Source organism: Coregonus lavaretus (genome assembly GCF_964263955.1).
Source record: "Coregonus lavaretus genome assembly, chromosome: 5".
NCBI classification, from domain to species: Eukaryota; Metazoa; Chordata; class Actinopteri; order Salmoniformes; family Salmonidae; genus Coregonus; species Coregonus lavaretus.
The window spans coordinates 29,253,427-29,278,546 of NC_139992.1; the positions used below are offsets into that span (position 1 = coordinate 29,253,427).

The window sequence follows — 25,120 nt, forward strand, 5'->3', positions numbered from 1 at the left end:
GATAAAAGCTCTGTGGGCAGAGCTTACAGTAACAGGTTAGTGGGTGGGGTATAAGTGAGAGTCAAATAAAGAAAAGGATGGTTGGGTGGAGGGCGTAAGATTAAATCCGTGGCTGCAATTTTAGATTGAGCAGACATATGCAGCGTTTAACGTGAATGCAGTCTGCGGAAACATTGTATTTAAGAGCTCTATTCAATCAGATCCGCTTTAGCTGACATCTGCAAAGCGTTGTTTCGGAGGTGTAACTGCGTTAGAGCTGTCAAATCCACAAGCGGCTCCTGTCATTATACCTAAAGCAGACATTGTAATTGTCAAAAACTGATTTATTGTCATTTTTAGGTTGAAAAGGTGAAAGGTTTTCCTTCTCCGATGTACTAAATCAATCTAACCCCCTGGGCACAATCTGGTTGAATCAACATTGTACAATCTGGTTGAATCAACATTGTTTCAGCGTATTGTGACGTGGAATCTACGTAGAAAATACATTGGATTTGAAAAAAGTAATCAGTCAGTGATGAAACATCACAACTCGGGTAAGAAAATGTTCTTTAAAAAGACTACAACGAGATGGGCCAGTATGTAAAACAAGGTACTCAATGCAACAATTTTACTTGCAAATACACTTAATACATGATCAATACTTTCATTACCTATATAGAAATATATATAGCTTTACATTGCTGAAGCTATAAAGTTCATTTTCTGGCAAGTGAAAAAGCCAGCTTCACAATTGATTCTACTATATATAAATATGAACACGGTGGTAATATAAGATTAGGTTATGTTTTTGGTATTATGATAAGGTAAGAAAGTGGAACACATTTTCTCCAAAAACCATTGAGAAATCAAATGATCAATATATGGCTTCATAGTACACCTTTAAAATCCTTGCCAATGAACTGAATGTGGAAAGGTGAATTTAACTTTGAGGGCTGTAATTTATCTGGCAGTGCTGCTTATCTTTTTAGGGCTGACCTGGCTTCCCTTATGGCTGTTGTAGATCTCTGTAGCTCCCGTTGCTTCTTCTTAAACTCTGAACAAAGGAGGGAGAATACATCTGGTTTATATTTACATAATTTTAGTTGTTTAAAGGCACATGAAGAGCATGTACAGCAACTTACAGAGCATACAACAAACAATGGGTCTGGCCTAGACAAATACATGAATACAGGCTTCACAAGCTTTAAAAATAAGAAGCCTTACCATTTGCACAATGCTATAAAAACTCCAATACACCAGTTATTAACCCACTAATTCTCACCGCTCTCCTGCTGTGAGAGCATCTGTGATAATTTTCCAGAGGCCTCCATCACTCTCAGAGAGAGATCATAATCTGTGAAGGAAAGACAGAGAAAGCAAAAACATATGAAAGAAAATAAATGAAGCCTGCAATTCTGAATATATGCTCCCAACAGTGTTCAAATTTAATATACCAGCCCACCCCCCCAGCCGTTCCACTCACCCTCCTGTCTGGCCTGATCTGACAGGATTCTCTTGGAGATGCCGACCATGTCAGAGATGAAGGTGTTGAAGATGGACTCTGTACAGCCTGCTTCGTTACACCTCCTCCAGAACACCCTGCTGGCTGCAGAGCCAGAGTCAGAACCAGAACCACCAGGTGAACCCGGCCCTCCAGGCCCTACCAGGGGACACTGGGAGACAGAGTGGTGAGAGGGAGAGGGAGGAGAGGACACTGGGCCATAACACACAGTAGCTGTGCTGGTGAAATTGAGTGGACCAGAGTGGACGGATGAGCGATCAGGTGAGTGGACAGGCGAGATGGGATCATGAGCAGGTCCAGGTATGTGAGAGCTGCTGTGTCCACCAGAGATAACAGGTGAACCAGGTGAGTGTGGAACAGAAACTTGACAAGACGCAGAACACAGCTCAGAACTGCACACTGAGAGGATAGAGAGAACACAGAGGGAGCGAGACAATAGAGAACTCAACTATTTGGTTTAGTTTTTCCTTCCTGGCTAGTAGGGAAGGATTGTATGTAAGAATTGAGTAAAATGAAAAGTGAGCGTACAGGTGAGAGGTGAGGAGCTGTAGCTCCCTGTGCCCTGAGAGGGTTCTTCAGATGCCACACACAGCATCACTGGCAGCAAAAGACTCTGGGACTTAGCATCCTGGAGGGAGATCAAATCAAATTATATTTGTCACATGCTTCGTAAACAACAGGTGTTGACTAACAGTGAAATGCTTACTTACGGGTCATTTTCCAACAATGCAGAGTTAAATATAAAGATTTTTAAAAATATAGAAACAGTGCCTCCAGAGTGCCGCAGCGGTCTAAGGCACTGCATCGCAGTACTAGAGGCGTCACTACAGATCCGGGTTCGATCCCGGGCTGTGTCGCAGCCGGCCACAACCGGGAGACCCATGAGGCGGCGCACAATTGGCCCAGCGTCGTCCGGGTTAGGGGAGGGTTTGGCCGGCTGGGATATCCTTGTCCCATCGCGCTCTAGCAACTCCTTGTGGCAGCCAGGCGCATGCATGCTGACTTCGGTCACCAGCTGTACGGTGTTTCCTCCGACACATTGGTGCGGCTGGCTTCTGGGTTAAGCAAGCAGTGTGTCAAGAAGCAGTGCGGCTTGGCAGGGTCGTGTTTCGGAGGACGCATGGCTCTCGACCTTCGCCTCTCCCGAGTCCGTACGGGAGTTGCAGCGATGGGACAAGACTGTAACTACCAATTGGATATCACGAAATTGGGGAGAAAAAGGGGTACAAAGTACCAAAAATTTTTATAGAATTATAATATTTGAAACAGTGACACAAGGAATAACATGGCTATGTACAGGGAGTACCAGTACCGAGTCACTGTGTAGGAGTACAAGGTAATTGAGGTAGATATGTACATATAGGTAGGGGTAAAGTGACTAGGCAACAGGATAGATTAACAGTGGCAGCAGCGTATGTGGTGAGTGTGAAAGTGTGTGTGTGGCGTCAGTATGCATATGTTATGTGTGTGTGGGCGTATGTAGAGTGTGTGTGAGTAGAGTCAGTGCAAGAGAGTTAGTGCAAAAAAGGGTCAATGAAGGTAGTCCAGGTAGCCATCTGATTAGCTATTTAGCAGTCTTGTTTAGTAGCCTTATGGCTTTGGGGTAAAACGTGTTCAGGGTCCTGTTGGTTCCAGACTTGGTGCACTGGTACCGTTGCTGTGCAGTAGCAGAGAGAACAGTCTATGGCCTGGGTGGCTGGAGTCTGACAATTTCTTGGGCCTTCCTCTGACACTGCCTGGTATAGAGGTCCTGGATGGCAAGGAGCTCGGCCCCAGTGATGTACTGGGCCGTACTCACCAACCTCTGTAGCACCTTATGGTTGAACCAATGGTTTAGGACCAAGATAGAGATACAGTAATGCCACACGAGAAGTATTGGACATAAATATAACCATGTAACTCACTAAGTCGATGAATGTATCGTCCCCATCTCCATCTCCGTTTTCAGGTGCTGGCTGATTTCCTAAGGAAAATGACAGTTGGTTTGATATTATTAGGTTTGATATTAAACCTCCTGGTAATGTGGTGTGTGTGTGTGTTTGTTAATGTGCGTCCTGACATGTTTTACCTGTGGTGGAAGCTATGGGGGCTTCAGCATGATTTCTGTGAAGTAAGAGAGCAATATTATTTATCTTGTGTCACTGTACGCTACAGAGGCAGGCAACTATCTCCCTCCCTTTTTATAACATTTGGCCTACACAGGAAACGCCTCAACACTGAAATGATAACATGCTATTTGAACAACCTTGACAATAGAGAGCCTTGGTAGGTAAAGAAATGTGTCCTTTTTCATGCTTGTCAGAATAAAACATGCATTGCCTCCATTGAAAGTAGTTGAATTGAGACTAGACGAGAGCACTATCACCATTACCTTTGTTCAGAGTTGACACTGTCTTCTAGATTGGACTCCAGAGGGGAAAACTCCATATCAATGCTATTCACATCTCCATCTGTTGCAGAACATACCAACATACTAATCAATGCAATGTATCGCTCATGTCTTTGTAAAAAAAAATGTTTTCAATGACAACAATCAAGGTAATGAAAAGGGAGGCTACTGGAACAATAAAGCAACCTGAGTCTGAGGAGTAATCCAGTATCCTCCTGTGTTTGGACTTTGATGATGTCACTTCCTGTCTGACAGAAAAAGTGAGAATGGGCGCAGTGTTCAGAAAATAGTACCCAAAGAATCCAGTCCATATTTTATGAATGTGAGAGACACATTTACTGAACTGTTTGACAGCAAAGAATGTAAATAAAGTTGCATGCACTCCAAACGTGAAACAGAACAGAGCAGGTCAGCTGGACAGAATCAAAGAGACAGACCACCCTACGACATGCATACCTGAATTCCATACTTACTTGCTAGAGAAGCTCAAACATCTCTGTTTCAACAGCAAAAGCAAAGAGATTATGATTCACTATTTTTTCATATGATTACAATAACATATTAAGTGAAGTTCTTTACTACAGAACATTCATTTTAAAAAGCTAAATACACACCTTGGGTGTTTGTTTCTGCCGTCGGTTTCCAGATGTGTTGGAGTCACTCTTGCAAGATGAGGGTCCTGACACTGCACCTGAATGTCCTTCTAAATTCAAACATATATGAAACATACATTTCTAAATGATGTATCTGATATTTAAACTACAGAGAATACCTTAGTGTAACACACAACCAAAGGAAGAGTCAAGTCTATGTTGGTGTGAGTCATTGGAGCAAAATTACTTACTATTCAGCTCTTTCTGCAAAAACTGTGGTTTATGCTTTTCACAATACAACCTAAGTGACAGAGACATTCCAGGCTCTTACAACAACATAATAAATCCCCCTTACTGACATCAATGATAGTAATGAATGAGCATTTTGTTTTGGAATGTAAGACTCCTCCTCATACTCACTTGACAATGCCACTGTCGATGTGTTCCAGACTGACGTGCTCCTCTTTCTTTTCACAGATGAGACAAAACAGCTGGAATTCGGAATGAATATTGATTAACTTTAGGTTATATTATTTTTGGTTATAGTATTACACTACAGGACCATTATTTGGAGGGAGAACCGTTATTTGTATTCATTTCTGAGCCTTCAGCTAGATGATGTTGTTCAATGATGACCAGAAGACTGGAATAGTGACCAGCTAATCAATCATATATAGGCCTAGCTATTAACTATCCATTCCATAAATGACCTGTGTGTGTGTTATTAAATTCTTACATTACACAGTAGTCAGTGGCATACAGACCTTGGATAACGTTTCTCCATTGTTGTTCTTCTCTGTGTCTGAATCACCGTTGCAGGACAAAGCTGTGCCATTGGTTGCTGTGTTGAGACAGAAACAACCCTCAAGAACAAGTCAAAGTAACACCTCATTAACTTATAGCTTTTTGTTGAAAGTGCCAGCTGGACTGGCAGAGGCTGCGTGTTTGTGTACAAAGCCAGGAAAATTTGCCCTGATGGACTAATAGGTATTTAATAAACTAAACACATCCAGATGAGTATTTGGATGGTCAATTAATTGATTCCTTCTACAGGCTTGGGCGGTATACTGGGGTATTTTGAAATACGGACGGTATGATTTTCAATACCTTCCCAATGTGTTTTTTTGTCATGTTTTTCAACCCACAACAATTATATTGAGCCAGTCACATGGTATGTTTGTTTACAAAGACCACATGGAGCAAACCTAAGATGTGCCAAATACAGTGCCTATAGAAAGTTTAAACCCCCTTGAACTTTTTTCACATTTTGTTGCGTTACAAAGTGGAATCGAAATAGATTTAATTGTATTTTTGTCATTGATCTACACAAAATACTTCATTATGTCAAAGTGAAAAGAAAATTCTATAGATTTTACAAATTCATAAAAAATAAAGAACTAAAATATAGTTGTTGCAGAAGTATAATAATAATAATATGCCATTTAGCAGACGCTTTTATCCAAAGCGACTTACAGTCATGTGTGCATACATTTTTACGTATGGGTGGTCCCGGTGATCGAACCCACTACCCTGGCGTTACAAGCGCCATGCTCTACCAATTGAGCTACAGAGGACCAGTTCAGAAGCTTAAATTAGTTAAGAAGTAGAATTTGGCTTAACAAATCACATAAGTTATATGGACTCCCTCTGTGTGAAAGACTTGCTTGGGCCAAGAAACAGGAACAATGGACATTAGACCGGTAGAAATCTGTCCTTTGGTCTGATGAGTCCAAATTTCAGATTTGTGGTTCCAACCGCTGTGTCTTTGTGAGACGCAGAGTAAGTAAACGGATGATCTACGCATGTGTGGTTCCCACCGTGAAGCATGGAGGAGGAGGTGTGATGGTGTGGGGGTGCTTTGCTGGTGACACTGCCTTGAATTCTAAATAAATGACAGACACACTTAACCAGCATGGCTACCACAGCATTCTGCAGCGATACACCCTCCAATCTGGTTTGCGCTTAGTGGGACTATCATTTGTTTTTCAACAGGACAATTTTCAACAGGCTGTGTAAGGGCTATTTGACTAAGAAGGAGAGTGATGGAGTGCTGCATCAGATGACCTGGCCTCCACAATGACCCGACCTCAAACCAATTGAGATGGTTTGGGATGAGTTGGACCGCAGAGTGAAGGAAAAGCAGCCAACAAGTGCTCAGCATATGTGGGAACTCCTTCAAGACTGTTGGAAAAGCATTCCAGATGAAGCTGGTTGAGAGAATGCCAAGAGTGTGCAAAGCTGTCATCAAGGCAAAGGGTGGCTACTTTGAAGAATCTCAAATATGACATATATTTTGATTTGTTTAACACTTTTTTGGTTACTACAGTTGAAATCGGAAGTTTACATACACTTAGTTTGGAGTCATTAAAACTTGTTTTTCAACCACTCCACACATTTCTTGTTAACAAACTATAGTTTTGGCAAGTCAGTTAGGACATCTACTTTGTGCATGACACAAGTAATTTTTCCAACAATTGTTTACAGATAGATTATTTCACTTATAATTCACTGTATCACAATTCCAGTGGGTCAGAAGTTTACAAACACTAAGTTGACTGTGCCTTTAAACAGCTTGGAAAATTCCAGAAAATTATGTCATGGCTTTAGAAGCTTCTGATAGGCTAATTGACATCATTTGAGTCAATTGGAGGTGTACCTGTGGATGCATTTCAAGGCCTACCTTCAAACACAGTGCCTCTTTGCTTGACATCATGGGAAAATCAAAAGAAATCAGCCAAGACCTCAGAAAAAATATTGTAGACCTCCACAAGTCTGGTTCATCCTTGGGAGCAATTTCCAAATGCCTGAAGGTACCACGTTCATCTGTACAAACAATAGTACGCAAGTATAAACACCATGGGACCACGCAGCCGTCATACCGCTCAGGAAGGAGACGCGTTCTGTCTCCTAGAGATGAACATACTTAAAGTGCGAAAAGTGCAAATCAATCCCAATCTATATCCACAGTAAAACGAGTCCTATATCGACATAACCTGAAAGGCCGCTCAGCAAGGAAGAAGCCACTGCTCCAAAACCACCATATAAAAGCCAGACTACAGTATGCAACTGCACATGGGGACAAAGATCGTACTTTTTGGAGAAATGTCCTCTGGTCTGATGAAACAAAAATAGAACTGTTTGGCCATAATGACCATCGTTATGTTTGGAGGAAAAAGGGGTTGGCTAGCAAGCCGAAGAACACCATTCCAACCGTGAAGCACAGGGGTTGCAGCATCATGCTGTGGGGGTGCTTTGCTGCAGGAGGGACTGGTACACTTCACAAAATAGATGGCATCCCGAGGAAGGAAAATTATGTGGATATATTGAAGCAACATCTCAAGCCATCAGTCAGGAAGTTAAAGCTTGGTCGCAAATGGGTCTTCCAAATGGACTTCCAAAGTTGTGGCAAAATGGCTTAAGGACAACAAAGTCAAGGTATTGGAGTGGCCATCACAAAGCCCTGACCTCAATCCTATAGAAAATGTGTGGGCAGAACTGAAAAAGCGTGTGCGAGCAAGGAGGCCTGCAAACCTGACTCAGTTACACCAGCTCTGTCAGGAGGAATGGGCCAAAATTCACCCAACTTATTGTGGGAAGCTTGTGGAAGGCTACCCGAAACGTTTGACCCAAGTTAAACAATTTAAAGGCAATGCTACCAAATACTAATTGAGTGTATGTAAACTTCTGACCCACTGGGAATGTGATGAAAGAAACAAAAGCTAAAATAAATCATTCTCTCTACTATTATTCTAACATTTCACATTCTTAAAATAAAGTGGTGATCCTAACTGACCTAAGACAGGGAATATGTACTAGGATTAAATGTCAGGAATTGTGAAAAACTGAGTTTAAATATATATATGATTCCATGTGTGTTATTTAATAGTTTTGATGTCTTCACTATTATTCTACAATTTAGAAAATAGTAAAAATAAAGAAAAACCCTTGAATGAGTAGGTGTGTCCACACTTTTAACTGATACTTGATACTATATATATATATATATATATATATATATATATATATATATATATATATATATATATATATAGTGGGGGAAAAAAAGTATTTAGTCAGCCACCAATTGTGCAAGTTCTCCCACTTAAAAAGATGAGGCCTGTAATTTTCATCATAGGTACACGTCAACTATGACAGACAAATTGAGAAAAAAATATCCAGAAAATCACATTGTAGGATTTTTTATGAATTTATTTGCAAATGATGGTGGAAAATAAGTATTTGGTCACCTACAAACAAGCAAGATTTCTGGCTCTCACAGACCTGTAACTTCTTCTTTAAGAGGCTCCTCTGTCCTCCACTCGTTACCTGTATTAATGGCACCTGTTTGAACTTGTTATCAGTATAAAAGACACCTGTCCACAACCTCAAACAGTCACACTCCAAACTCCACTATGGCCAAGACCAAAGAGCTGTCAAAGGACACCAGAAACACAATTGTAGACCTGCACCAGGCTGGGAAGACTGAATCTGCAATAGGTAAGCAGCTTGGTTTGAAGAAATCAACTGTGGGAGCAATTATTAGGAAATGGAAGACATACAAGACCACTGATAATCTCCCTCGATCTGGGGCTCCACGCAAGATCTCACCCCGTGGGGTCAAAATGATCACAAGAATGGTGAGCAAAAATCCCAGAACCACACGGGGGGACCTAGTGAATGACCTGCAGAGAGCTGGGACCAAAGTAATAAAGCCTACCATCAGTAACACACTACGCCGCCAGGGACTCAAATCCTGCAGTGCCAGACGTGTCCCCCTGCTTAAGCCAGTACATGTCTAGGCCTGTCTGAAGTTTGCTAGAGTGCATTTGGATGATCCAGAAGAGGATTGGGAGAATGTCATATGGTCAGATGAAACCAAAATATAACTTTTTGGTAAAAACTCAACTCGTCGTGTTTGGAGGACAAAGAATGCTGAGTTGCATCCAAATAACACCATACCTACTGTGAAGCATGGGGGTGGAAACATCATGCTTTGGGGCTGTTTTTCTGCAAAGGGACCAGGACGACTGATCCGTGTAAAGGAAAGAATGAATGGGGCCATGTATCGTGAGATTTTGAGTGAAAACCTCCTTCCATCAGCAAGGGCATTGAAGATGAAACGTGGCTGGGTCTTTCAGCATGACAATGATCCCAAACACACCGCCCGGGCAACGAAGGAGTGGCTTCGTAAGAAGCATTTCAAGGTCCTGGAGTGGCCTAGCCAGTCTCCAGATCTCAACCCCATAGAAAATCTTTGGAGGGAGTTGAAAGTCTGTGTTGCCCAGCAACAGCCCCAAAACATCACTGCTCTAGAGGAGATCTGCATGGAGGAATGGGCCAAAATACCAGCAACAGTGTGTGAAAACCTTGTGAAGACTTACAGAAAACGTTTGACCTGTGTCATTGCCAACAAAGGGTATATAACAAAGTATTGAGAAACTTTTGTTATTGACCAAACACTTATTTTCCACCATAATTTGCAAATAAATTCATAAAAAATCCTACAATGTGATTTTCTGGATTTTTTTTCTCATTTTGTCTGTCATAGTTGACGTGTACCTATGATGAAAATTACAGGCCTCTCTCATATTTTTAAGTGGGAGAACTTGCACAATTGGTGGCTGACTAAATACTTTTTTCCCCCACTGTATATATATATCTCAAGTTTCTTTTCTTTTTTATAGTGCCCCTTGTGGGCACTGCTGGAAATACCATATACCCCAGTATGGTACAGGAACGGTATGAAGGTATGGAAATCTGGATACAACTCAACCCTAGGCTACAGACATGAATCAGACACATAAAACTAACCAGCAGCCACCTCACCTGTTAACTCTGGATTATGCTTCTGACAGTACACCCTGTAACAAACACAGAGACACGGTCATAGACACCCATTCAATAACATGGTCATGACCTTTATCTATTAAATTGGTCAGTTGAAACCTAATTGTCCTTCACAATGAAGTTCAAAAATATATTTCACAGTTGTTTAGAAAGAAAAGGTTTTATGCCTTGCACTCACGTATACTTCTCTTCAATATTGTCTTCAACGTTGTGGGCCCCGTCTTGCACAGCACAGGGGTAATGGTAGGACTTCTGACAGCTTTCCACCTCACACCCCACCGTGGCACCCTTCCTCTTACACCTGTAGCAACTCTGGGGTGGAGAAATCATACAGTTTGCTTGTACAGTGACATTACGCCAACTAAACCATCAGACATTAATGAAACATAAAACATTACTAAAACATATTTGACTTAATTATTTCAAACAATGTTCAAACCATGATTGTGTTTGACATAATTTGTTCAAACAACATTTAAACCAAGAGAAACATTAAAATAACCTCACCAGTCTGTTTCCCCTCCTCATCTCCTTCTGGACATCTTTTACAGAGAAACCAAACAAGTCATCAAACTCTGGCGAGTTCTGGCAAATAATCCCAGATGAATAAAGCTGCAATTCAAACAACACATGGAAGAGTTAAAGTGGCAATCTGGGATTCAAACACCAAATGGCAGCCCCAACAGTTTTTTTGATAAATATTATGTAACCAATCAAATTCATAGATGGAGCTATGGATGCATGGACTGGCCATTCATGGGATCCAAATTATAGTTTTAACCATGTTTTAAAGCTATACAGTGTTTCTTTACAATTACATTGTTTATAAACAATGGAATACTATGTTATTTTGGGGTTCTGATGGGGTAAGATAGTTGTACTAAGCTCATAAGGCATGTCAATTAAATTCTCATAAAGGGAAAATCAGTGTCCCCAAACGAACTGGTCCTGCCTAGGTCGGACTGCATTCAGGATTTAAATGGGAAAGGAAATGACAAAGCCATGCAGCCTATCTTATATGGTAAGGTGTCCTTCTGTAGTGTTCACTCGCTTTGAGTCAAGAGACCAGGGGTTCTCAAACTTTTTGTGTCCAGGGACCCCTTTTGTGATATCAAATTCTTCAGGGACCCACTCATAATCAGAACACAACTCGAGTGAGATATAAATAGCATACAAGAAGTTCGACTATGACTTTGGCAGTGCATGGCCGGACGAACCAAGTCTCGGGAAGGAACATTTTAAAGGCCCATCTCTTGGCATCGTAGAGAAAATGTTGCAGTACCTCGGGTCCAAGAACCCCACTTTGAGAACCCCTGGCTGCAATAGACAAATCATTACACTAGGTATGGGCAGAGCCCCACTGTCAACTGTGTCAATTGACAGCTGTTTACCACATGTTGTTGTCTACTAATCTGCTAACTTCATTGACTCGTTTTAGTTCCTTCCAAAAAATTATCATGGCTAGCCTACCAGCAGTGATGCCAATTTAGCAATTTTGTTGCTAGATTTAGCAACTTTTCAGACTACCCTGGCAACTTTTTTTTCAAACAGCACCTAGCAACAAATTTAGCTAATTTAAAAAATGTATTTGGAGCTTTTAGCAACTTTTGAAAAGTGACTCAAACGCTAAAATGCACGCATTTTCCCTCTAAATGACACAAAAACAATTGTCTCTTTCACACACTCAGTCTGGCTGCAAAAGTGCATTGTGCACAGGCAGCCGCAGGCCAGCCAAGCAGCACAACAACCTGGAGAGAGATGCCTAGCGCACACATTATTATTTGAGTTAAGTTGCTTGTTCAATAAGATAGCATATATACCTTGTTATTAGCTTGTACCTATAATTGTTGATCAGTTAGGTAGCATGTTAACTAACTACTAATAAACTGCTTAAAACTATAATTGTTCAGAATATGTAGGTTTACTAGTTAATAAGAAAATAAATAAAATGTAATTGTTCAATAATGTGTAATTGTTCAATAATTCAATGTGTTGTGTTAAAAAAAAAACATCTGATCATATAAAATGTGTTGTGTTTATATTACTTTTACAAATAAAAATATGGGATAATAAACAAACAAATCTAAACTAACAAATGTCAAATCATATTTGACGCCGAGATGGCCAGTCAATTTGAGTACCGTTATTGTGTATTTACGCAGTTTTACATTATTACGTAATGAAGTCATTTAGCAACTTTTAGCAACAAATCGACCTGCCTCTAGCAACTTCCCCTGAAAATGTGTTGCCAACACTGCTACCAGTACCAAATTCTTCGCCCAAAGTAAAATGACACGTAACGGCAACAGAGTTTTTCGAATCTTACCAAGCAGTTCTGATGAGCGGTGACGGAACCTTTCATCGATAGCCGTCCAGTTGTCAGATTTTCCTCGGACCCTTTACAAAGTACGCATCGTACTTTCCTACAATGTCGCTCGAGACCCATTCTCAATGCGTTATGTTATCTTCAGCAACAACTTGACAGAATGTTACAGAAAACCACAGCATGCTAGCAATGTAAGTGCACGCGGCTCGCGCTAACCTCCGTATGTTCGCCCCTTCGAAATGTTGTGCTGCTGGACATCCGGTTCGCTTCTTCTACACTCATACAGATGCAATCAGAAATCACGCGATATGAATCAGACAGTAATTTCCGAGTAGGCAAAAAGCATCAACCACTGCTTCATCTTCTTCTTCAGTGGGGTTTATCTGCGGTTGGCATCCAACGTTATGGTGCATTACCGCCACCTACTGGAGTGTGGGCCAGAGACAGGGAGAAACTAAATCCTACCTGCCAGCCCCGTTGCTCTTAAAAAATATAACAAAATATTTGAGACTATATCTAATGACGTTCTTCTCAATATGCTCTTTAAACTAATTTCCTGTATCCCCTTCTCCCTCATACTAGATCTCATCCTCTCTCTTTCCCTCTGATACTGCCCACACTGTAGCAATACATGCTCCACGGTCTCTGTTTCCTGACAATAATCACACTTTCCTTTTGGATGCTTTCCTATCACATTTAATGTCTTATTCAACTGGCTGTGTCCCACCCTTAATCTTGTAAAAATAGCCTCCTCTCTTCTATCCCTTCCTGCCGTCCTCCCCTCCTCGACTTTCCTCTGTACTTGAAATAAATGCCTTCCCTTATTATCTCTATTCCGCTGCTCCTGCAGTCTCTGCACCATCACTGTATATATCAGTGTTTTTGCCTCTGCCTTGCTCATTGAGACTTCAACATCAACATCCCCACTACTAAGTGCTTGTTTAGCCAGTTGATCTACTGCCTCGTTCCCCTCCACCCCCACATGGGCTGGGACCCATGTAAATCTTATCTGTATACCCATCTGTTTAATCCTGCCATGGGTTTGTAGCACCTCATAAAGCAGGTCTTGTCTGCTACGTGAGCTAAAGGACTGTAAACTCATTAACACTGCACATGAATCAGAGCAAATAACTACTCTGTCTTGTTTGACTTCCTTCACCCACTGCAAGGCCAACAGTATGGGCATCAGCTCCACCGTATATACAGCCAGATGATCTGTAATACGTTTCCAGATTTCCATCTCACATTCCTGCACTACAAATGCTGACCCAGTACGTCCTGTCCTTGGATCTTTTGAACCATCTGTGTAAATGGACACAAAATCCTGATACACAGTATCCAGACGTCTCTGAAACAAATCAGATGGATCAACACCCTCCCTATCTTTCTGTAGTCTCTCCAACACTTCTAGATCAACTACTGGAGGCGGGAGTAGCCATGGTAGATTTACAGGAATAACTACCGTTGGACTAAACTCCCTTCCATACAGTCCCATCTCCTTCGCCTGGGTATTACCCACCCACCCAAAGCTCGTGTTCTGTCTTCGCTCATGTTCCCAGCATGCCTGTAAAATCCCTTTCGCAGGATGAGACACCCCATGTCCTTGTAGGTTGACCCAATAATCCATTGCCAGCTGCTGTCTCCTAATCTGCAATGGCATATCCCCCATCTCCACCTGTAATGCAGCCACTGGGGACGCCCCACTACACATTCTGAGTCCTTGCCCCTGTATGACATCTAGCCTATCCAGTGAGGTCGGGGCTGCCGAACCATATGCTATACTGCCATAGTCTATTACAGATCGGATCAATGCAACATGGTCTTCAATGAGGAACGCCCAGCCCCCTCTCCTTCCCCGTCAGACAGCGCATCACATTCAGCACCTTCTTACACTCTCCCACCACTCTCTCAATGTATTCTGCCCAGGTCAGTCTAGTGTCAAAGTATACCCCAAGGAACCTGAAGGCCCCCACCCTCTCCAAGATTATCCCATATAACCTCAAGCATACCTCATCTCCCACCTTCCTCCTGGTAAAGAACACTGTTTGGGTTTTCTCTACAGAGAACCTGAATCCCCACATTAATGCCCACCACTCTACCTCAACAATTGCTTCCTGTACCTTCCTGACTATGTATGGTACATTTCTTACCCACTTCCATAAGGCCCCATCATCTGCAAATAACGACCTCCCTATATCCGGCTGTACCTGAGAGTAAACATCATTGATCATGATTGAGAACAATAGAGGACTAATTAGCTCAATTGGAGTGGTCCTCTGTAGCTCAATTGGTAGAGCATGGCGCTTGTAACGCCAGGGTAGTGGGTTCGATCCCCGGGAACACCCATACGTAAAAATGTATGCGCACATGACTGTAAGTCGCTTTGGATAAAATCGTCTGCTAAATGGCATATTATATTATATTATCATTGTTATCCACCAGGTAGCTGCCTGATAAAGACAATACTAGCCCTCTGCTCTCCAGGAAGTAAGTTAGCCTCTCCGTAATCATACTTTCCATAATGTTACATACATGTGATGTTAAAGCTATTGGCTCAACCACGGCTGTTATTACACCCCGTATAAGTTGGTGGCAGTAATGGCCATTTTTATTGTGCTGTGACTGAAACTCGAAGAAGATCTTCTGACGTCCTTTCCCTTCGTCAAAGGTACAGTTGAAGTCAGAAGTTTACATACACTTAGGTTGGAGTCATTAAAACTTGTTTTTCAACCACTCCACACATTTTTTTGTTAACAAACTATAGTTTTGGCAAGTCAGTTAGGACATCTACTTTGTGCATGACACAAGTAATTTTTCCAACAATTGTTTACAGACAGATTATTTCACTTATAATTCACTGTATCACAATTCCAGTGGGTCAGAAGTTTACATACACTAAGTTGACTGTGCCTTTAAACAGCTTGGAAAATTTCAGAAAATAATGTCATGGCTTTAGAAGCTTCTGATAGGCTAATTGACATCATTTGAGTCAATTGGAGGTGTACCTGTGGATATATTTCAAGGCCTACCTTCAAACTCAGTGCCTCTTTGCTTGACATCATGGGAAAATCAAAAGAAATCAGCCAAGACCTCAGAAAAAAAATTGTAGACCTCCACAAGTCTGGTTCATCCTTGGGAGCAATTTCCAAACTCCTGAAGGTACCATGTTCATCTGTACAAACAATAGTACGCAAGTATAAACACCATGGGACCACGCAGCCATCACACCGCTCAGGAAGGAGACACGTTCTGTCTCCTAGAGAAGAACGTACTTTGGTGCGAAAAGTGCAAATAAATCCCAGAACAACAGCAAAGGACCTTGTGAAGATGCTGGAGGAAACAGGTAGAAAAGTATCTATATCCACAGTAAAACGAGTCCTATATCGACGTAACCTGAAAGGCCGCTCAGCAAGGAAGAAGCCACTGCTCCAAAACCGCCATTGTCGTCGTCGTCGGGTGAGGTTGTGTCTCTCTCTGGCGGGAGGTAAGCTTGGCTTATATGGCTTATATACATAGTTTAAGCTTTGTCGAGTAAAGCTTAAACTATGTATTTAGATTGTAGTTAGGTATTGTAGGTAGTTATCGTGGGTTGTTGTATGTAATTATTGTGGGTAAGTGTTGTATTTGGCTGAGCCCGGTGAAGCACGAAGCTAGCTAACCCACTACCTGGACTAGCTAGCGGGTAGCTACTGGTAACTATTAGCAACTGTGGATAGTTGTTTCACGCCTGAGAGTACCTGTAATTACGCCAGCTAGCTGCCTACAATAATTACATACAATAATGCCTACCATTCAGCTGTTTTTCTAACCTCATTGTCTGAAGCATTAACGTTAGGTAGTAAGTAGCTACTGTGCTCGAAATGTAGCTAGCTTGTTACTACCTGGATAGCTACTAAACAATAGCTGGAACGACCTAGCTAACAGACGCGAACTGGCCGAATCGATTCAGTGGCTAGCTTTGCACTTGGCTAGCTAACAGTAGCTGCTAGGGGTAAGTTCTAACCTACATTTGTGTTTTGTTTTTACATACTGGTAGCCAGAGTCGTTCAAGGGAATTTGGGACATGGGTGGTTAGTTAACGTTAGCTTGGCTCTCTCTGTGTGTTCGTGCCGTGGGAGGACAGGTTTCTTCGTTGGCAGGCTGCCTGAATAAGTTGACGACGGACTCGCTCAAGCTGTCGGGACTAACACACAACGTTAGACACGGACACGAATGATCTGCTTGGCGTGTTGACACACTGGTGGTTTGTTGTGGCCGAGTATTGGTGCTAAACCTTGTTGTTGGAGGCCGGCATGCTAGCTGGCTGTGGCGTCATATGACTAGGTGCCCTGGACAGTTTTCACGGAAGAATACTGTACCGAGTTAGCTAGCTGAATAAACTAAGTTAGTCTATTCTTAGAAAACATTGAACCGCTGTAGTTTACAACAATTATAGTTTCTGAGGTGGAAGTTGGGAGAGTTATATTTGGGTGTTAGAGTGAAACGCTCTCTCGCTTTCCCAGATGTTTAGTTCATTTCATTCCGATCTCCTTTGCATTAATGTAGCAATTTTCTGTAGCCTGTCAACTATGCCTCTGTCTATCCCTGTTCTCTCCTCTCCGCACAGGCTATACAAACGCCTCAAACCGCGTGGCTGCTGCCTCTCTAACCTGGTGGTCCCTGCACGCACGACCCACGTGGAGTTCCAGGTCTCCGGCAGCCTCTGGAACTGCCATTCTGTGGCCAACAAGGCAGAATTCATCTCAGCCTATGCTACCCTCCAGTCCCTCGACTTCTTGGCACTGACGGAAACATGGATTACCACTGAAAACACTGCTACTCCTACTGCTCTCTCCTCGTCTGACCATGTGTTCTCGCATACCCCGAGAGCATCTGGTCAGCGGGGTGGTGGCACAGGAATCCTCATCTCTCCCAAGTGGACATTCTCTCTTTTTCCCCTGACCCATCTGTCTATCTCCTCATTTGAATTCCATGCTGTCACAGTCACTAGCCCATTCAAGCTTAACATCCTTGTCATTTATCGCCCTCCAGGTTCCCTTGGAGAGTTCATCAATGAGCTTGGCGCCTTGATAAGTTCCTTTCCTGAGGATGGCTCACCCCTCACAGTTCTGGGTGACTTCAACCTCCCTACGTCTACCTTTGACTCATTTCTCTCTGCCTCCTTCTTTCCACTCCTCTCCTCTTTTGACCTCACCCTCTCACCGTCCCCCCCCCTACTCACAAGGCAGGCAATACGCTTGACCTCATCTTTACTAGATGCTGTTCTTCTACTAATCTCACTGCAACTCCCCTCCAAGTCTCCGACCACTACTTTGTATCCTTTTCTCTCTCGCTCTCCTCCAACACTACTCACTCTGCCCCTACTGCGCCGTCGCAACCTTCGCTCTCTCTCTCTCCCGCTACTCTCTCCTCTTCCATCCTATCATCTCTTCCCTCTGCTCAATCCTTCTCCCTCCAATCTCCTGATTCTGCCTCCTCAACCCTCCTCTCCTCCCTTTCTGCATCCTTTGACTCTCTATGTCCCCTATCCTCCCGGCCGGCTCGGTCCTCCCCTCCTGCTCCGTGGCTTGATGACTCATTGCAAGCTCACAGAACAGGGCTCCGGGCAGCCGAGCGGAAATGGAGGAAAACTAGACTCCCTGCGGACCTGGCATCTTTTCACTCCCTCCTCTCTACATTTTCTTCATCGGTTTCTGCTGCTAAAGCCACTTTATATCACTCGAAATTCCAAGCATCTGCCTCTAACCCTAGGAAGCTCTTTGCCACCTTCTCCTCCCTGCTGAATCCCCCCCCCTCTCTGTGGATGACTTCGTCAACCATTTTAAAAAGAAGGTTGACGACATCCGATCCTCGTTTGTTAAGTCAAATGACACTGCTGGTCCTGCTCACACTGCCCTACCCTATGCTTTGACTTCTTTCTCCCCTCTCTCTCCAGATGAAATCTTGCGACTTGTGACGGCCGGCCGCCCAACAACCTGCCCGCTTGACCCTATCCCCTCCTCTCTTCTCCAGACCATCTCCGGTGACCTTCTCCCTTACCTCACCTCGCTCATCAACTCATCCTTGACCGCTGGCTATGTCCCTTGCGTCTTCAAGAGAGCGAGAGTTGCACCCCTTCTCAAAAAACCAACACTCGATCCCTCTGATGTCAACAACTACAGACCAGTATCCCTTCTTTCTTTTCTCTCAAACTCTTTAGCGTGCCGTCTTTAGCCAACTCTCTTGCTATCTCTCTCAGAATGACCTTCTTGATCCAAACCAGTCAGGTTTCAAGACTGGTCATTCAACTGAGACTGCTCTTCTCTGTGTCACGGAGGCTCTCCACACTGCTAAAGCTAACTCTCTCTCCTCTGCTCTTGTCCTTCTAGACCTGTCTGCTGCCTTTGATACTGTGAACCATCAGATCCTCCTCTCCACCCTCTCCGAGTTGGGCATCTCCGGCGCGGCTCACTCTTGGATTGCGTCCTACCTGACCGGTCGCTCCTACCAAGTGGCGTGGTGAGAATCTGTCTCCGCACCACGTGCTCTCACCACTGGTGTCCCCCAGGGCTCAGTTCTAGGCCCTCTCCTATTCTCGCTATACACCAAGTCACTTGGCTCTGTCATATCCTCACATGGCTTCTCCTATCATTGCTACGCAGACGACACACAACTAATCTTCTCCTTTCCCCCTTCTGATAACCAGGTGGCGAATCGCATCTCTGCATGTCTGGCAGACATATCAGTGTGGATGACGGATCACCACCTCAAGCTGAACCTCGGCAAGACGGAGCTGCTCTTCCTCCCGGGGAAGGACTGCCCGTTCCATGATCTTGCCATCACGGTTGACAACTCCGTTGTGTCCTCCTCCCAGAGTGCGAAGAGCCTTGGCGTGACCCTGGACAAAACCCTGTCGTTCTCCGCTAACATCAAGGTGGTGACCCGATCCTGTAGGTTCATGCTCTACAACATTCGGAGAGTACGACCCTGCCTTACACAGGAAGCGGCACAGGTCCTAATCCAGGCACTTGTCATCTCCCATCTGGATTACTGCAACTTGCTGTTGGCTGGGCTCCCTGCCTGTGCCATTAAACCCCTACAACTCATCCAGAATGACGCAGCCCGTCTGTTGTTCAACCTTCCCAAGTTCTCTCACGTCACCACGCTCCTCCGCACACTCCACTGGCTTCCAGTTGAAGCTCGCATCTGCTACAAGACCATGGTGCTTGCCTACGGAGCTGTGAGGGGAATGGCACCTCCGTACCTTCAGGCTCTGATCAGTCCCTACACCCAAACGAGGGCATTGTGTTCATCCACCTCTGGCCTGCTGGCCCCCCTACCTCTGCGGAAGCACAGTTCCCGCTCAGCCCAGTCAAAACTGTTCGCTGCTCTGGCACCCCAATGGTGGAACAAGCTCCCTCACGACGCCAGGACAGCGGAGTCACTCACCACCTTCTGGAGACACTTGAAACCCCACCTCTTTAAGGAATACCTGGGATAGGATAAAGTAATCCTTCTACCCACCCTTACCCCACCCCAAAGAAAGAAAAAAAACATTGTAAAGTGGTTATCCCACTGGCTATAAGGTGAATGCACCAATTTGTAAGTCGCTCTGGATAAGAGCGTCTGCTAAATGACGTTGATGTAAAAAAGCCAGACTACGGTTTGCAACTGCACATTGGGACAAAGATCATACTTTTTGGAGAAATGTCCTCTGGTCTGATGAAACAAAAATAGAACTGTTTGGCCATAATGACCATTGTTATGTTTGGAGGAAAAAGGGAGTACATTGCAAGCCGAAGAACACCATCCCAAGCGTGAAGCACAGGGGTTGGCAGCATCATGCTGTGGGGGTGCTTTGCTGCAGGAGGGACTGTTGCACTTCACAAAATAGATGGCATCACGAGGAAGGAAAATTATGTGGATATATTGAAGCAACATCTCAAGACATCAGTCAGGAAGTTAAAGCTTGGTCGCAAATGGGTCTTCCAAATGGACAATGACCCTAAGCATACTTCCAAAATTGTGGCAAAATGGCTTAAGGACAACAAAGTCAAGGTATTGGAGTGGCCATCACAAAGCCTACAAACCTGACTCAGTTACACCAGCTCTGTCAGGAGGAATGGGCCAAAATTCACCCAACTTATTGTGGGAAGCTTGTGGAAGGCTACCCAAAACGTTTGACCCAAGTTAAACAATTTAAAGGCAATGCTACCAAATACTAATTGAGTGTATGTAAACTTCTGACCCACTGGGAATGTGATGAAAGAAATAAAAGCTGAAAAAATCATTCCCTCTACTATTATTCTGACATTTCACATTCTTAAAATAAAGTGGTGATCCTAACTGACCAAAGACAGGGAATGTGTACTAGGATTAAATGTCAGGAATTGTGAAAAACTGAGTTTAAATATATATATGATTCCATGTGTGTTATTTCATTGTTTTGATGTCTTCACTATTATTCTACAATTTAGAAAATAGTAAAAATAAAGAAAAACCCTTGAATGAGTAGGTGTGTCCAAACTTTTGACTGATACTTGATACTATATTTATATATATATATCTCAAGTTTTCATTTTTTTTTATAGTGCCCCTTGTGGGCACTGCTGGAAATACCATATACCCCAGTATGGTACAGGAACGGTTTGAAGGTATGGAAACCTGAATACCACTCAACCCTAGGCTACAGACATGAATCAGATGGACACATAAAACTAACCAGCAGCCACCTCACCTGTTAACTCTGGATTATGCTTCTGACAGTACACCCTGTAACAAACACAGAGACACGGTCATAGACACCCATTCAATAACATGGTCATGACCTTTATCTATTAAATTGGTCAGTTGAAACCTAATTGTCCTTCACAATGAAGTTCAAAAATATATTTCACAGTTGTTTAGAAAGAAAAGGTTTTATGCCTTGCACTCACGTATACTTCTCTTCAATATTGTCTTCAACGTTGTGGGCCCCGTCTTGCACAGCACAGGGGTAATGGTAGGACTTCTGACAGCTTTCCACCTCACACCCCACCGTGGCACCCTTCCTCTTACACCTGTAGCAACTCTGGGGTGGAGAAATCATACAGTTTGCTTGTACAGTGACATTACGCCAACTAAACCATCAGACATTAATGAAACATAAAACATTACTAAAACATATTTGACTTAATTATTTCAAACAATGTTCAAACCATGATTGTGTTTGACATAATTTGTTCAAACAACATTTAAACCAAGAGAAACATTAAAATAACCTCACCAGTCTGTTTCCCCTCCTCATCTCCTTCTGGACATCTTTTACAGAGAAACCAAACAAGTCATCAAACTCTGGCGAGTTCTGGCAAATAATCCCAGATGAATAAAGCTGCAATTCAAACAACACATGGAAGAGTTAAAGTGGCAATCTGGCATTCAAACACCAAATGGCAGCCCCAACAGTTTTTTTGATAAATATTATGTAACCAATCAAATTCATAGATGGAGCTATGGATGCATGGACTGGCCATTCATGGGATCCAAATTATAGTTTTAACCATGTTTTAAAGCTATACAGTGTTTCTTTACAATTACATTGTTTATAAACAATGGAATACTATGTTATTTTGGGGTTCTGATGGGGTAAGATAGTTGTACTAAGCTCATAAGGCATGTCAATTAAATTCTCATAAAGGGAAAATCAGTGTCCCCAAACGAACTGGTCCTGCCTAAGTCGGACCGCATTCAGGATTTAAATGGGAAAGGAAATGACAAAGCCATGCAGCCTATCTTATATGGTAAGGTGTCCTTCTGTAGTGTTCACTCGCTTTGAGTCAAGAGACCAGGGGTTCTCAAACTTTTTGTGTCCAGGGACCCCTTTTGTGATATCAAATTCTTCAGGGACCCACTCATAATCAGAACACAACTCGAGTGAGATATAAATAGCATACAAGAAGTTCGACTATGACTTTGGCAGTGCATGGCCGGACGAACCAAGTCTCGGGAAGGAACATTTTAAAGGCCCATCTCTTGGCATCGTAGAGAAAATGTTGCAGTACCTCGGGTCCAAGAACCCCACTTTGAGAACCCCTGGCTGCAATAGACAAATCATTACACTAGGTATGGGCAGAGCCCCACTGTCAACTGTGTCAATTGACAGCTGTTTACCACATGTTGTTGTCTACTAATCTGCTAACTTCATTGACTCGTTTTAGTTCCTTCCAAAAAATTATCATGGCTAGCCTACCAGCAGTGATGCCAACTTAGCAATTTTGTTGCTAGATTTAGCAACTTTTCAGACTACCCTGGCAACTTTTTTTTCAAACAGCACCTAGCAACAAATTTAGCTAATTTAAAAAATGTATTTGGAGCTTTTAGCAACTTTTGAAAAGTGACTCAAACGCTAAAATGCACACATTTTCCCTCTAAATGACACAAAAACAATTGTCTCTGTCACACACTCAGTCTGGCTGCAAAAGTGCATTGTGCACAGGCAGCCGCAGGCCAGCCAAGCAGCACAACAACCTGGAGAGAGATGCCTAGCGCACACATTATTATTTGAGTTAAGTTGCTTGTTCAATAAGATAGCATATATACCTTGTTATTAGCTTGTACCTATAATTGTTGATCAGTTAGGTAGCATGTTAACTAACTACTAATAAACTGCTTAAAACTATAATTGTTCAGAATGTGTAGGTTTACTAGTTAATAAGAAAATAAATAAAATGTAATTGTTCAATAATGTGTAATTGTTCAATAATTCAATGTGTTGTGTTAAAAAAACAAACATCTGAGAGTTAGAGACTTAGACTATCAGTCAGTGAGCTCCTTTCTAGCCTTTCAACAACTAGTCAGTACAGCAGAATATATCTGTTGTGAAATTACACTAATGGGACTTCCTGTTTCCTACGGCAGACCTGGGAAGTAAACACCTGCCTAAAAATGATTGACATGGAGCACAAGGCTGTCTGCAAGCTCCGCCGCTCTATGCACACCACCTCTCCAGCTGGCGCTGACATGTGAGTTCCATGTACTGCCCTGCATACAGCTTGCTCCATTCATCTACACATCTGGAGCTATGCAGAAAATAACTAGGGCAGTGTTCTCTGTGTGAACATTGCACATCGTTTAGCTTTCTCTGCTGCTTTTTGTTGATTTCAGCGACCCCAAGGTCCACATCATCGTGGAGAGAGCTGTGAGGAGCATTCTGGACAAGCTGTCCAATAAGCCCTGTAGCAACCTGCTCAGCCCATCCCAGGTGGTGGTGGAGCTGGTGCCCAGGATCCTCCTGGCCCTGTGGCTTCAGCCAGAGGAAGGCCATTCAGATCACCCCATCCTCCTAAGCGGGATGGCTGTGAGTATGGTGGTGGCCGTAGGGGAGAAGCTCTCCAACACGTTGAAGGCCTCTTCTCCTCACACCCCTTTCTCCCGGGCTGCTGCTTTTGACTCTGTGAGGTTGATCCTCGGGAGAATCAGCCAGTCCTTCTCCCTGGATGACCTCAAGACCCCTTTTTTTATGAGCTCTGTCTGTGCCTTTGTGGCGGACGAGGTGAAAAGCTACTTCCAGCCTACTGCAGACACCCTGCGAGTTCCCCCTGTCCTAGTGGTGGCCTTCTCCGCCACACTACCAGCTGATATCCAAGCAGGTGAGTAGCACTCATAGAAAGCACTCTGACAGATGCCTTTTGTCATGACATCCTGGTGCCTTGTAGTAGTAGAGCCAATCAGGATTTTAATTGTCACCCCTAACACAGATGCAGACCAGGCTTCTTCCCACCTGGAGGTTGTGGAAATCCCCCATAACACAGAGGCAGACCCAGCTTCTTCCCACCCGGAGGTTGTGGACATCACCCCTAACACAGAGAAAGACCCGGCTTCTGCCCACCTGGAGGTTGAGGGATTCACCCCTAACACAGAGTTTGACCCAGCTTCTCCCCACCTAGATGTTGTTGACATCACCCGTAGCAGAGAGGAAGACCCGGCTTCTTCCCACATAGTGGTTTTGGACATCACCCCTAACACAGAGGCACACCTGGCTTCTTCCCACCTGGAGGTTGCTGACAAAACCCGTAGCACAGAGGCAGACCCGGTATCTTCCCACCTGGAAGTTGAGGACATCACCCCTAACACAGAGGCACACCTGGCTTCTTCCCATCAGGAGCTTGTGGACATCACCCCAAACACAGAGGCAGACCCGGCTTCTTCCCACCTAGAGATTGCGGACATCAACCCTAACAAAGAGGCACACCTGGCTTCTTCCCAACTGGAGGTTGTGAACGTCACCCCTAACACAGAGGCTGAGACGGCTTCTACCCACCTGAAGTTTGTGGACATCACCCCTAACACAGAGTCAGACCCTGCTTCTTCCCACCGTATGGTTGTTGACATCACCCATAACTCAGAGGCAGACCCAGCATCTTCCCACCTGGAGGTTGTGGACATCACCCCTAACACAGAGGCAGACCCGGCTTCTTCTCACCTGGAGGTTGTGGACATCACCCCTA

General features: G+C 43.6%; 1 protein-coding gene and 1 long non-coding RNA gene across 3 annotated transcripts; both read right to left on the bottom strand.

Moving 5' to 3' along the window:
- Positions 1–580: 580 nt before the first annotated feature.
- On the bottom strand, positions 581–12,966 carry phf11 (PHD finger protein 11). Of its 2 annotated transcripts, none has more exons than XM_084161241.1 (17): positions 12,657–12,966; positions 10,838–10,942; positions 10,509–10,642; positions 10,310–10,344; positions 5,248–5,324; positions 4,904–4,974; positions 4,735–4,784; positions 4,505–4,593; positions 4,364–4,386; positions 4,077–4,138; positions 3,873–3,951; positions 3,570–3,604; positions 3,406–3,464; positions 2,030–2,129; positions 1,463–1,900; positions 1,262–1,333; positions 581–1,033 (listed from the first exon to the last, which is right to left on the bottom strand). In XM_084161241.1, the coding sequence occupies exons 1-17, from the start codon at positions 12,774–12,776 to the stop codon at positions 957–959; spliced, it is 1,626 nt and encodes a 541-aa protein (XP_084017367.1). In that variant the 5' UTR covers positions 12,777–12,966; the 3' UTR covers positions 581–956. The 2 variants fall into 2 exon arrangements, with proteins under 2 accessions (XP_084017367.1, XP_084017368.1); XM_084161242.1 differs by having other exon boundaries at positions 1,204–1,333.
- An 8,399-nt stretch (positions 12,967–21,365) lies between these two features.
- On the bottom strand, positions 21,366–22,000 carry LOC311129171. The gene is made up of 3 exons (XR_014613265.1): positions 21,901–22,000; positions 21,572–21,705; positions 21,366–21,407 (listed from the first exon to the last, which is right to left on the bottom strand). It is a non-coding gene; the product is annotated as an uncharacterized lncRNA (long non-coding RNA).
- Between the last annotated feature and the right edge of the window lie 3,120 nt (positions 22,001–25,120).